Source organism: Stegostoma tigrinum, chromosome 4, assembly GCF_030684315.1.
Source record: "Stegostoma tigrinum isolate sSteTig4 chromosome 4, sSteTig4.hap1, whole genome shotgun sequence".
NCBI classification, from domain to species: domain Eukaryota; kingdom Metazoa; phylum Chordata; class Chondrichthyes; order Orectolobiformes; family Stegostomatidae; genus Stegostoma; species Stegostoma tigrinum.
This window is the reverse complement of record NC_081357.1, coordinates 18,227,943-18,241,228: the sequence shown is the minus strand read 5'-3', so window position 1 is coordinate 18,241,228 and position 13,286 is coordinate 18,227,943. Positions and strand designations below refer to the sequence as shown.

Sequence of the window (13,286 nt, the reverse complement as noted above, 5' to 3'; positions counted from 1 at the left end):
GAGGGGGTAAATTTAACACGGAAATGAGACGACAGTTCTTCAGCCAGAGAGTGGTGGGCTTGTGGAATTCATTGCCACGGAGTGCAGTGGAGGCCGGGACGTTGGATGGCAGAGATCAACAAATTCTTGATCTCAGAAGGAATCAAGGGCTACGGGGAGAGTGCAGGGAATTGGAGTTGAAATGCCCATCAGCCATGATTTAAATGGCGGAGTGGACTTGATGGGCCGAATGGCCTCACTTCCACTCATATGTCTTATGGTCTTATGGTCTTACACCAGTATAACAGTGCCACCACCACTACACCAGTATAACAGCAGCACCATTACTGTCCCAGTACAATAGCAAGCACAGCCTCACACCACAACAACAGTTGGGGAGGTGATGGCCTAGCAGTATTATGACTGGATTATTCATCCAGAGACCCACATATTGTTCTGGGGACCTGGGTTCGAATCCTGCCACGGCAGTTGGTGGAATTTGGTCTAATGATGACCATTGTTGATTATCGGGGCAAAACCCATCTGGTTCACTCATGCCCATGAGGGAATGAAACTGCCATCTTTACCTGATCGGGCCTACATGTGGCTCCAGACCCACAGCAATGTGATTGACTCTTAATTGCCCTCTGGGCAATAAGGGAGGGGCAATAAATGCTGCCTAGCCAGTGATGCCCTTATCCCATGAATAAATTTAAAACAAACACCATCACTGCATTGGTAAAACAGTAACACCATCACTATGTCTGAACCCATCATTACACCTGTAAAACAGCGTCATCACTACACCAGCACGATCGCCACATGTAAAACAGTAACATCATCACTACACCAGTGCAAAAGCAAAACCATCACACCACCTCTACCATAGCAATGCCATTGTTATAACAGAAGAACAACAATATAACAGGAGCAGCAATGTAACCAAATGAGACCAATGGGTCACAACCAGTGATGTGAAATACCTGATAGGCTTTGTTGGCTTCGCTCATCATCTGTAGCTCTGGAGAGTTTTCGTTGGGTTTCACCACACAGTAACACAGCATTCTGTTGGAAACAGTATAAAATCAATTTCTCACAGTTTTTGCATTTTCATGTAATGCATTTCATTGGGTCATGTGTCAGTGTGCACACCGGGAAGCATGTACCTTATATTCTAGAAGGTGCCTTTGATGCAATCAATCTAGATAACAGAAATGCCCAGGGATCATGGCAGAGCATCCTTACTGTTATTATGGCAGACGTGGGAGGAGTGCACTTTTTCTCGTTCCACTGCCCCATTTGCCACAAAATATATTTAGCTTTAAAACAGCAACAATATCACTAGGCCAGCACAGGGCCAATTAGACATACCAATCTATCAATTTCAGAATTCAAATCTACCAACTAGGCTTTATTAATAAACACAAAACTATTGATTTGTCATAAAACAACCCTTCTAAACAACCAACACACATGCCAATGAAAAATTAAAGAAACTTTCTTAAATGAGATTAATGTTTTAAAAACATCTGACCATATCATTGTTAGTTGAAGAACATAGAACATAGAAAAGTACAGCACAGTACACACTCTCGGCCCACGATGTTGTGCCAACCTATTTTCCTCCTAAGATCAATCTATCCTGCATACCCTACATTTTACTATCCTCCAAGTGCCTATCCAGGAGTTCTTGAAGAGAAAAGTAAATGAGATGTTCTAGATGGCTTTCAATTCAGTCTAGCATCCTTGTACATTTAGGCAGGTGTCATCAGACACAGACAATTGTTATTGGTTACATGTGGTTTTCTCTGCGATCTTTAAAGGCACAGTTTATTGAAGAGGTGTCCAGAGGATCTCTCAAACAGGCTAGTCCTGTCAGGAGACCAGCTGTATCAATTTTTCGGCACTCACAATGGACTCTCCAAAAATGTTTCATGTATCTATATTTCTCTGCATCTCAGCTAAACTCCAAACAATCTGAAATGGCCACTCTCTTGACAGCCATAAACTCAGACATGTGATTTCCAATAAACAAGTTCAAAAAGTTATCTTAAGTCATGTGACTTCCAGTGGGCGCTTTTAACACAAACGTCCAAAGTATCTTTTAAGTGACCAGGTCCTGGTATCTCCTCTGTACTTCAAAGGAACACATTCCCAGAATTTTTCAGACATGAATATTCAGAAAGATTATAATTGAAACCCCTTCATAACACTGCGTACTTCTGACTAAATGACACAACATGACACCAAATAAGGAAAAATTGTTTCCGATGCAGAAGTATTAGTAACCAGATGACACAGATTTCAGGTGATTGCCAAAGCATTGTGAAGTGAGATAAATAACACCTTTTTACACAGTGAGTTGTTACTGTCTGTATTGCAGTGATTGAAAGCAGATTCAATAGTTGCATTCAAATGCTGGTAAATTTCTTTCTGAATGCTCTCCAATTTAATGATATCATTCCCGCAGCCAGACAACCAAAACTGAACACGATATTCCAGAAGAGGCCACACCAACGTCCTGTATACCTCAACATGACATCCCAACCCCTATACTCAAAGGACTGAGCCAATCCAACTACAGCGGCTCAAGGGGGAAGCCCATCTCCAACATCTTGGGTTAATTTGAGCTGTAAATGCTGGACTTGCCAGCAGCATCTGCATTTCAAAAATGTACAAGAAAGGGTTAAGCCAGTAAAGGCATAATTCATCCAGAGTTGTCCCAGAATTTGAGGTTATTTTGTGGCCCTGCTCAACCAAGAACTTTATGGATAATATTTATATACGCACACTGTCATCAAAAAATGGGCTGAAACTAAAGCCAGAATGTTCTATGTTCTAATGTTGTTAGAAAGGTGGAATTACTATACCTTACAAGTGTTCTGGGACAACTCAGCTGAGTATCTTGGTAGAGGCGTCTCAGAGGAATGAGTTCTAATACCTCAATTAGGTTGACGAAAGTTCTTGGAACCTGAAATAAGGTAAAAGGTCAGAGTTAAAGGTGACAGAGCAACAGAAGTCTAAACTGAGTTGAAAAAATAGTCTGTGAGGCTGGATGAACACAGCAGGCCAAGCAGCATCTCAGGAGCACAAAAGCTGACGTTTCGGGCCTAGACCCTTCATCAGAGAGGGGGATGGGGAGAGGGAGCTGGAATAAATAGGGAGAGAGGGGGAGGCGGACCGAAGATGGAGAGTAAAGAAGATAGGTGGAGAGGAGAGTATAGGTGGGGAGGTAGGGAGGGGATAGGTCAGTCCAGGGAAGGCGGACAGGTCAAGGGGGTGGGATGAGGTTAGTAGGTAGCTGGGGGTGCGGCTTGGTGTGGGAGGAAGGGATGGGTGAGAGGAAGAACCGGTTAGGGAGGCAGAGACAGGTTGGACTGATTTTGGGATGCAGTGGGTGGGGGGGAAGAGCTGGGCTGGTTGTGTGGTGCAGTGGGGGGAGGGGGCGGGTTCGTCCCCTCCCCCCACTGCACCACACAACCAGCCCAGCTCTTCCCCCCCACCCACTGCATCCCAAAACCAGTCCAACCTGTCTCTGCCTCCCTAACCGGTTCTTCCTCTCACCCATCCCTTCCTCCCACACCAAGCCGCACCCCCAGCTACCTACTAACCTCATCCCACCCCCTTGACCTGTCCGCCTTCCCTGGACTGACCTATCCCCTCCCTACCTCCCCACCTATACTCTCCTCTCCACCTATCTTCTTTACTCTCCATCTTCGGTCCGCCTCCCCCTCTCTCCCTATTTATTCCAGCTCCCTCTCCCCATCCCCCTCTCTGATGAAGGGTCTAGGCCCGAAACGTCAGCTTTTGTGCTCCTGAAATGCTGCTTGGCCTGCTGTGTTCATCCAGCCTCACATTTTATTAACTTGGAATTCTCCAGCATCTGCAGTTCCCATTATCTCTGAAAAAATAGTCTTATATGCAGAGTGTCAAATAATTGTTTGGTCGCGTGGAACCTGGGCATTCCTCCCAAAAAAAAGACACATCTTGTGGAAGGTTTTCATCTCATCAGGACAATTTGCAAGAATACCAAATTAAATGGGGAACAACACCTATTCTGCATGGGACGAGGGTGCTGATTGTCTATGCATTCTGATTGATAAACAAAATGTGCCTTTGTTCAGCAAAATGCATAGTATTCATTCTGCAGATGTGTAAAGTACTCAATGACAGTTTTTGTACAGATGGGGTATTAATAATAAAACATGCATTTCTTTGCTGGGGAAGGATGATCTCCCACTGCATTATGTCAGCGTGAGCCCACTTTAAAGATACTAAATGACTTGGCTTTCACAGCCCTCTGTGGCAATGTGTTCCACAGATTCACCACCTCCCAGCTGAAGACATTTGTCCTCAACTCAGTTCCAAAGGGTCATTCGTTCTTTCTGAAGCTGTACTTGCGGGTCCTCGTCTCTCCTACTTCTCCACGTACACCCAATCCAGGCCTCTCAGCATTCTGTAAGTTTCAATGAAATCCCCTCTCATCCTTCAAAACTTCATTGAGTATAGATCCAGAGTCCTCAACCACTCCTCATATTACAAACTCTTCATCCCTGGGATCATTCTCATAAACTTCCTCTGGATCTATTTCAATGCCAGCACATTCTTTCTTAGGTACAGGGTCCACAACTGCTCACAATATTCCATGTGATGTTTGATTGGAGCATTATGTAGCCTTGGCAATATATCTCTGCGATTGCATTCTAGCCCTCTTGCCTTCCTAACCGCCAACTGAACCTGCACATGAACCTTATTAAGAGAATCTTGAACAAGAACTCCTAAGTCCTTGTCCCTGACAAATGGGATCTTATTTAGCTGCCTTCCAGGTAGTACCTTGTCAAGAGCCCTTTGGAAACCCCAAAAAGATCAAGTTCACTGGCTCTCCCTAACGTAACTTGTTTTTCACCTCCTCAATGAAGTCAGGCATGACCTCCCCTTGACATAGCTGTGCTAACTTAGCCAATTTTACAATGCACTTCCTAGCACTCCACAATCCTATCCTTAATATTTGACCCTGAAATCTTGCCAATGACTACGTCAACCAACCTACAATTTCCTCTCTTATGTCCTTCACTTCTTAAATAGCAGCATTACATCAGCCATTTTCCAGTTCTCTAGGATGCTCCCCAACTCCAGTGATTCCTGAAAGACCACCACCAATGTCTCTACAATCTTCTTAGCTATTTCCTTAGAAGCCTGGGTGTAGTCCATCCATGTCAGATGATGTTTTCCACCTTTAGACCTCTCAGCCTCCCCAGCACATTCTCCTTACCTTTCCCCCGGCTCTCTTGAAGTTCTGGTATCCTGCTGGTGTTTTACACTGGGAAGACTGATGCAAAGTACCTATTCAGATTCTTTGTTATTTATTTGTTACCCATCACCACTTTGCCAGCCTGATGTTCAAGCAGTTCAATGTCCACTCTTGCCTTTCGCTTACCTTTTATATATATAAAAAAACACATGAAATAATGTTTTAAATTACTAGCTAGCTTACTCTCATATTTCATCTTCTTCTCTCCTTATTGCTTCTTCAGTTATTCTCTGCTCGTTTTTTAAAGGCTTCCCAACCCCCTCACTTCCCACTAACCTTCACCACATTGTGGGCATTTGTCTTACGCTGTTCCTGACTTCCCTTGTCACCATGGTTTTCTTATCATCCCCTTAGTATGCGTCTTCTTTCTGGGGATGAATTTCTGCTGTGCCTCCTTAATTTGCCCAAGAAACCCCTGCCATTGCTGTTCCACTATCTTCCCCGTTAGGTTCCTCTTCGATTTAACTCTGGCCATCTCTTTCCTCATGTCTTTGCAGTTACCTTTAGTCAGTTGTAATACTATTACATCTGATTCCAGCTCCTCAATCTCAAACTTCAGAGTGAATTCTATCATATCTTGTACAAAATGCGGAGGAATGGGATTGTGGGAGATATAGCAGTTTGGATCGGAAATTGGCTTGCTGAAAGAAGACAGAGGGTGGTAGTTGATGGGAAATGTTCATCCTGGAGACCAGTTACTAGTGGTGTACCGCAAGGGTCGGTGTTGGGTCCACTGCTGTTTGTCATTTTTATAAATGCCCTGGATGAGGGCGTAGAAGGATGGGTTAGTAAATTTGCAGACGACACTAAGGTCGGTGGAGTTGTGGATAGTGACGAAGGATGCTGTAGGTTGCAGAGAGACATAGATAAATTGCAGAGCTGGGCTGAGAGGTGGCAAATGGAGTTTAATGTGGACAAGTGTGAGGTGATGCACTTTGGTACGAGTAACCGGAAGGCAAAGTATGGGTCTAATGGTAAGATTCTTAGTGGTGTAGATGAGCAGAGAGATCTCGTTGTCCATGTACACAGATCCTTGCAAGTTGCCACCCAGGTTGACAGGGCTGTTAAGAAGGCATACAGTGTTTTAGCTTTTATTAATAGAGGGATCGAGTTCCGGAACCAAGAGGTTATGGTGAAGCTGTACAAAACTCTGGTGCAGCCGCACTTGGAGTATTGTGTACAGTTCTGGTCACCACATTATAAGAAGGATGTGGAAGCTTTGGAAAGGGTGCAGAGGAGATTTACTAGGATGTTGCCTGGTATGGAGGGAAGGTCTTATGAGGAAAGGTTGAGGGACTTGAGGCTGTTTTCATTAGAGAGAAGAAGGTTGAGAGGTGACTTAATTGAGACATATAAAATCATCAGAGGGTTAGATAGGGTGGATAGGGAGAGCCTTTTTCCTAGGATGGTGACAGCGAGCACAAGGGGGCATAGCTTTAAATTGAGGGGTGAAAGATATAGGACAGATGTCAGAGGTAGTTTCTTTACTCAGAGAGTAGGAAGGGAATGGAATGCTTTGCCTGCAATGGTAGTAGATTCGCCAACTTTAGGTACATTTAAGTCGTCATTGGACAAGCATATGGACGTACATGGAATAGTGTAGGTTAGATGGGCTTGAGATCGGTATAACAGGTCGGCACAACATTGAGGGCCGAAGGGCCTGTACTGTGCTGTAATGTTCTATGTATAATGGTCACTGCCCCCTAACAGTTCCTTCACCTTAAGCCCCCTGATCAAGTCTGCCTCATTACACACCACTAAATCCAGAATTGCCTGTTCCTTGGTGGGCTTTACCCCAGCTGTTCCAAAACACCATCTCATAGACATTCCACAAACTTCTTTTCTTGGGGATCTGTTACCAACCTGACTTTCCCAGTCCACCTGTATGTTGAAGTCCCCCATGATCATTGTAGTAGTGCCTTTCTTACATGTCTTTTCTATCTCCTAGCTTATTATCTTCCCTGCATCCTGAATACTGCTTGTTTCTTTTCCTTTTTCCATTGTAGTCCCCAACTCGACTCACACAGATTGTATGCCTTCTGACTCCATATCATTTCTTGCTTTCAATTCAATTTCATTTCTTACTAACAAGTCAACCATGCTGCCCACCACCACACTCTGGTCCATCTGCTTGAATTTTTGATAGGACGTATATCCTTAGATATTTAGTTTCCAGCCCTGATGTCCTTGGACCCACAACATTTTATCCACCAATTTCACCTGCAGTACAAGCACATCTACCTTGTTCATACACAATGTGGATTTAAGTACAACACCCTTAAAATATCCTGCATTGACTGCCCCTTTCTCAAAGTTGACCCCTTATCTGCCATCCCTTTCGTTACTCTCTGTCTGACGACTTGTTCTGGAAATTTTAATAACCTCTGCTCAGCCTCCCCCACTTTAACTTTCTCCATGGACAAGGTCTCAGAAGACTGGAGGATAGCCAATATTTGCACCTTTGTTCAAGAAGCGCACCAGATATAGTTCAGGAAATTTTAGGCTGGTGAGCCTTACATCAGTGGTAGGGAAATTATTGGAGAAGATTTTTAGGGACAGGATCTACTCACATTTGGAGAAGAATACACTTATAAGGGATATTCAGCATGGCTTTATGTTGGGGAGGTCTTGACTCATGAATTTGATTGAGTTTTTTGAGAAAGTGATGAAGGTGATTGATGAGGGTAAGGCAGTGGACGTTGTCTACATAGACCTTACCAAAGCTTTTGACAAGGTCACCATGGTAGGCGATCCAGAAGATTAAATCATATAGAACCCATGATGAGCTGGCAAGTTGGAGACAAAATTGACTCAGCCATGGAAGACAGAAGGCAGCTATGGAGGGGTACTTTCCAACTTCTTCGAACCAGTGCATTCTGCAAGGATCAGCCCTCGGACATCTGTTGTTTGTGATATGTATAAATGATCTAGATGAAAATGTCTGTGGTCTGTTTAGTAAGTTTACAAATAACATGAAAGTTAGGGATGTTGTGAATAGACAGGCAGAATCTCGAAGGATCCAGCGGTATATAGATCAACTGGAAAGTTGGGCGGAGAAATGGCAGACGGAGTTTAACCTAGACAAGTAAAGAGTGATGCATTTTGGGAGGTCAAATGGAAGAGGAAAGCAGAACTTAAATGGTCAGACCCTTAGGTGCATTGATGTACTGAGGGATCCTGGAGCCAAAGTCCATAGCTCTGTGAAAGTGGCAACACAAGTGCATAATATGATAAAGAAGGCTGCTTGCCTTCATCGTTTGGGCATTTAGCATAAAATTTGGCATGTCATGTTGCAACCGTACAAGAATTCGATCAAGCCACATTTAGAATGTTATGCTCAGTTCTGTTCACCGCACCGTAGGAAGGATATGAAAGCATTGGGGAAAGCGCAAAAGAAGTTTAACAGGATGTTGTCTGGATTAGAGTGAATTAACTATACTGAGAAATTGAAAAAAAACTTGGATTGTTCTTGTTTGAGTGTCGGAGGCTGAGGGGTGACCTGATAGAAGTATATAAAATCATGAAAGGCCTGGATAGGGTAGATATTCGGAGTCTCTTTCCCGAGTTTGGAAATGCTGGGAGGTATGGATTTAAAGTGAGAGGGGAAAAGTTTGAAAGGGACGTACAAGGCTATTTTTTATACGCAGCGGGTAGTAGGTGCCTGGAGTGTGTAGTTAGGGAGGTGGCAGAGAAGATATGACAGCAACATTTAGGAGGCATTTAGGCATGAACGGGCAGAGAATAGAGTGATATGGACTCTTTGCAGGCATCACGGTCAACACAGACATGGTGGGCCGAATGACCTATACTGTTCTAAGTTCTATGTTATAAGATGAACCCTCCATCCCAGGTATTAGTCGAGTGAACTTCCTCTGAATTGCTTCTAACACATATGTATCATTACTTAACTAAGGAGACCAATGCTGTCCACAACATTCTAGATGTGCTCCTAACAATGCCCTGAACAAATGCAGTAAAACATCTCTACTTTTATATTCCGTTCTTCTTGCAATAGATTCCTTTTTCCTTCCTAATCATTTGTTGAGTCTGTTTAATCTTTTGTGATTCATGTACCAGGACACCAGATTCCTCTGTTTGTCAGAGCTCTGCAGTCTGGCTCTATTTAGATAACAAGGTCAGAAGTCATGCAACACCAGGCTATAGTCCAACAGGTTTATTTGAAATCATAAGCTTTCAGAGCGCTGCTCCTTCGTCAGATGAGCTATAACCTGGTATCATGTGACTTCTGACTTTGTCCACCTCAGTCCAGCACCACATCATTTAATTAACACGCTGCTTTACTATTACCCTTGTAAAAGTGGAAGTTCACATTTACTCACATCAGACTCCATCTGCCAAATTTTTGCCCACTCATTTAACTTACATAAATCCCTCTGCAAACTCCTCATGTCCCCTTTATTATTTAGAGATAGCAGGAGCTGCAGATGCTGGAGAATATCTGAGATAACAAGGTGTAGAGCTGGATGAACACAGCAGGCCAAGTAGCATCAGAGGAACAGGAAAGCTGACCTTGTTATCCCTTTATAATTTAGTTTTCTACCTATCTGTGTGTTGTAGCAAATACAGCAACCACAGATTTGACACTATTTTTAACTTCCTTGGTTAGTGTTGAATGGTATATATCCCTCCCAAGAGTTTTCTTACATGCCAGAATGTATTTTTTGCAGTGTGTTCTGAAATACCTCCTTAAATGCCCAGCAATGCATGCCTCTCGGACTATCCCCTAACTTAATTGATTAACTCTGTCTTCCTTTCCTCATAGTTACCCTTACTTAAGTTTAAAACTTTAAGGCAACTCATTTTTTTTGCAAAGATTTGAAATGCGTCCTTGACCGTGTCTCCTGCATTTCCCGCAACACATCCCTCACACCCCGCCCCCGCAAAACCACCAAAAGAGAATCCTCCTAGTCCTCACATACCACCCCACCAACCTCCGGATACAACGCATCATCCTCCGACACTTCGCCATCTACAATCCAACCCCACCACCAAAGACATTTTTCCATCCCCACCCTTGTCTGCTTTCCGGAGAGACCACTCTCTCCTGGACTCCCTTGTCTGCTCCACACTCCCCTCCAACCCCACCACACCCGGCACTTTCCCCTGCAACTGCAGGAAGTGCTACACTGGCCCCCTGCACATCTGCCAATGTGGCATACTGCATCCACTGTACCCGTTGTGGCTTCCTCTACATTGGGGAAACCGAGTGGAGGCTTGGGGACCGCTTTGCAGAACACCTAAGCTCGATTCGCAATAAACAACTGCACCTCCCAGTTGCAAACCATTTCAATTCCCCCTCCCATTCCTTAGTCGACATGTCCATCATGGGCATCCTGCAGTGCCACAATGATGCCACCCGAAGGTTGCAGGAACAGCAACTCATATTCTGCTTGGGAATCCTGCAGCCCAATGGTATCAATGTGGACTTCACAAGCTTCAAAATCTCCCCTCCCCCCACTGCATCCCAAAACCAGCCCAGCTCATCCCCGCCTCCCTCACCTGTTCTTCCTCTCACCTATCCCCTCCTCACACCTCAGGCCGCACCTCCATTTCCTACCTACTAACCTCATCCCGCCCCCTTGACCTGTCCGTCCTCCCCAGACTGACCTATCCCCTCCCTACCTCCCCACCTATGGTCACCTCTACAGGCTCCATCCCCGCCCCTTTAACTTGTCTGTCTCCTCTCCACCTATCTTCTCCTCTATCCATCTTCGATCCGCCTCCCCCTCTCTCCCTGTTTATTTCAGAACCCTCTCCCCATCCCCCTTTTCTGATGAAGGGTCTCACCCTGGCCTAGGCCCGAAATGTCAGGTTTTGTGCTCCTGAGATGCTGCTTGGCCTGCTGTGTTCATCCAGCTCCACACTTTGTTATCTTGGATTCTCCAGCACCTGCAGTTCCCATTATCTCTAATACAGCGGCAAGTCTTCATTCTCCCACAGGGCAGTCACCTTTGCAAGGGATAAACGCTAGATATTTTGCCTCAGTGTCTGCTGGGTTTGTTTACATAGGTAGGTAACTGGTCACTTAGTAAATAATGCTGAATGAGGCTCCTTACTGTGTTTTTTGGGCAGAATTTCAAATCCTGCAGCTGACTCAATCCTGAATCATGTGCTTGGCCTCATCTAAATTCTTTTGGGCCAGATAAGCTGACCCATAGAAGTACAATAATGGGGTCTGCTCCTGAGCCTCCCCACACTGGGATCCAATCAAGTCAGATGTTAAAAGGGTGGAGGATACCCCCATCTGCCAAATTTAATGCTTCCACACCTTCAATCCCTCATTATGGACTAGTGCTAAATTTCACCCCTTATTTCTATTGCTAGGCACTGAGCAAAAATTAGGGAACAAAACAATGGAACGCTAGTTCCCAGTGAGTATTGCTAATGTCAGATAAGATCAACCCAAGTTAACTGAAAATGGATATGGTTTAAACATAATTTCAGGCTCGATACAACTTGCTCCTCTGTTGTAGGGAAGACAACAACAACAAGATATGCTCTTGCCATTCAAGATAAGCCATTTAATTCCTTCACACAGAATTGTGACCTTGAGCGCGCTGCCTGCTACACATCTTGGTGTTTACAGAATCCATACTGCAGCTGAAGGTGTTGAGGAAAATAGAGATGAGGTAATGAGGTTGGGGTGCAAAATATGAACAATCACCAGATTTAATGATGGGTCAAGCACAATGAGTTCAATGTTATTCACTAGGTATGTTTCATTTAAAAATGTTCCCAATGCTTCTTCAAAGTCAGAGCTGATGATATGATTAATCATTTGTTGATGGTTGGATTCTCTTGCGCTGAAATGTTTTGTGAAATACGTTACACGTGAAGAAACACCACTTTTAAGCTTGATAGAGACATCAAACTCACAAAACAGGCAATGTGAAGATGAGAGGAGAAAGATTCAAAAGGGACCTGAAGGTAACTTGTTCACACAGAGGGTGGTTTATATGTGGAATAAGCTGCCAGAGGGAGTGGTTGTTGGAGGTACAGAAACAATATTTAAAAGACATTTGAACAGGTGTATGAACAGAAAAGATTTAGAGGGTTATGGGCCAAACACAGGCAAATGGGGCTAGTTTAGTTTGGGAAATCCTGGTCAGTGTTGAATTGAAGGATCTGTTTCCGTGCTGTGACTCTATGACTCTAAGTACGCTGTGAAATACTAAGATCATGTCGCTCCAAAAGACCAAGTCAGAGCCTTTTAACAGATCAAACAGAAAAAGCTTTTTCTTCCCTTCTGGGTTCAAGATACAGCACCAGCTCTCTCTCACCCTGGTCTAGGCCCGAAATGTTAGCTTTCCTGCTCCCTATGATGCTGCTTGGCCTGCTGTGTTCATCCAGCTCTACACCTTGTTATCTCAGATTCTCCAGCATCTGCAGTTCCTACTATTTCTGAAACAATTTGTACCCACTCTGGGCTCAGTTGTTCTTTGCACACTGATGTCTAAAGAGCCAAGCCAGAACGGAGTTGGATTTGATTTATTGATTGTCACATTATTTAGTTACAAAATACAGTGAATAGTGTTGTGTCATGTCACCACTCTCCAGCACCATCTTAAAACACAGAAAAATAAACCAATACATTGAACGTAAAGGCAGACAAATAAAGAAATAAAGAAAAGGTGTTCAGGTCTTCTTGTTAAGTGTTCTGCTTTTAACAGGTGTAGTTTGTAAAGAGGGAGAGCTGGTCATATTTCCCAGTATAGCCCTGAGAATGGCCTCAAACTTGTCACTAACGATGGTCTTGGGTGTGGATTGAAGACTTTCCCACCTGTTCCCCAACTGGGATTTAAGACTGAGCTTTACATTGATGAAAATAAAGCAGATTCAGGACCTACTACCCCACCTAGGGGACTCAATCTTGTATTTCCCAAACATTTGAAAATTCAATCAGAATGACTGCTATGTTGATTATTTTCCTCCCATCATCACACTCAGGCACTTGTCCATTTCAGTAAAGTTTTTG

At 44.0% G+C, this 13,286-nt stretch overlaps 1 protein-coding gene across 3 annotated transcripts in view; it reads right to left on the bottom strand.

Moving 5' to 3' along the window:
• The window catches only part of plb1 (phospholipase B1), a 233,711-nt gene that overhangs the window by 110,827 nt on the left and 109,598 nt on the right, over positions 1-13,286 (bottom strand). For all 3 annotated transcript variants that reach the window (XR_009445665.1, XM_059645186.1, XM_059645187.1), the window contains exons 39-40: positions 2,850-2,950; positions 963-1,044 (exon numbers count right to left, since the gene is read on the bottom strand). Coding sequence is in view for 2 of the 3 variants with exons in the window: in XM_059645186.1 (XP_059501169.1) it covers positions 963-1,044; positions 2,850-2,950 (183 nt within the window). In the remaining variant the exon portion in view is untranslated. The remainder of the gene's footprint in view (positions 1-962; positions 1,045-2,849; positions 2,951-13,286) is intronic.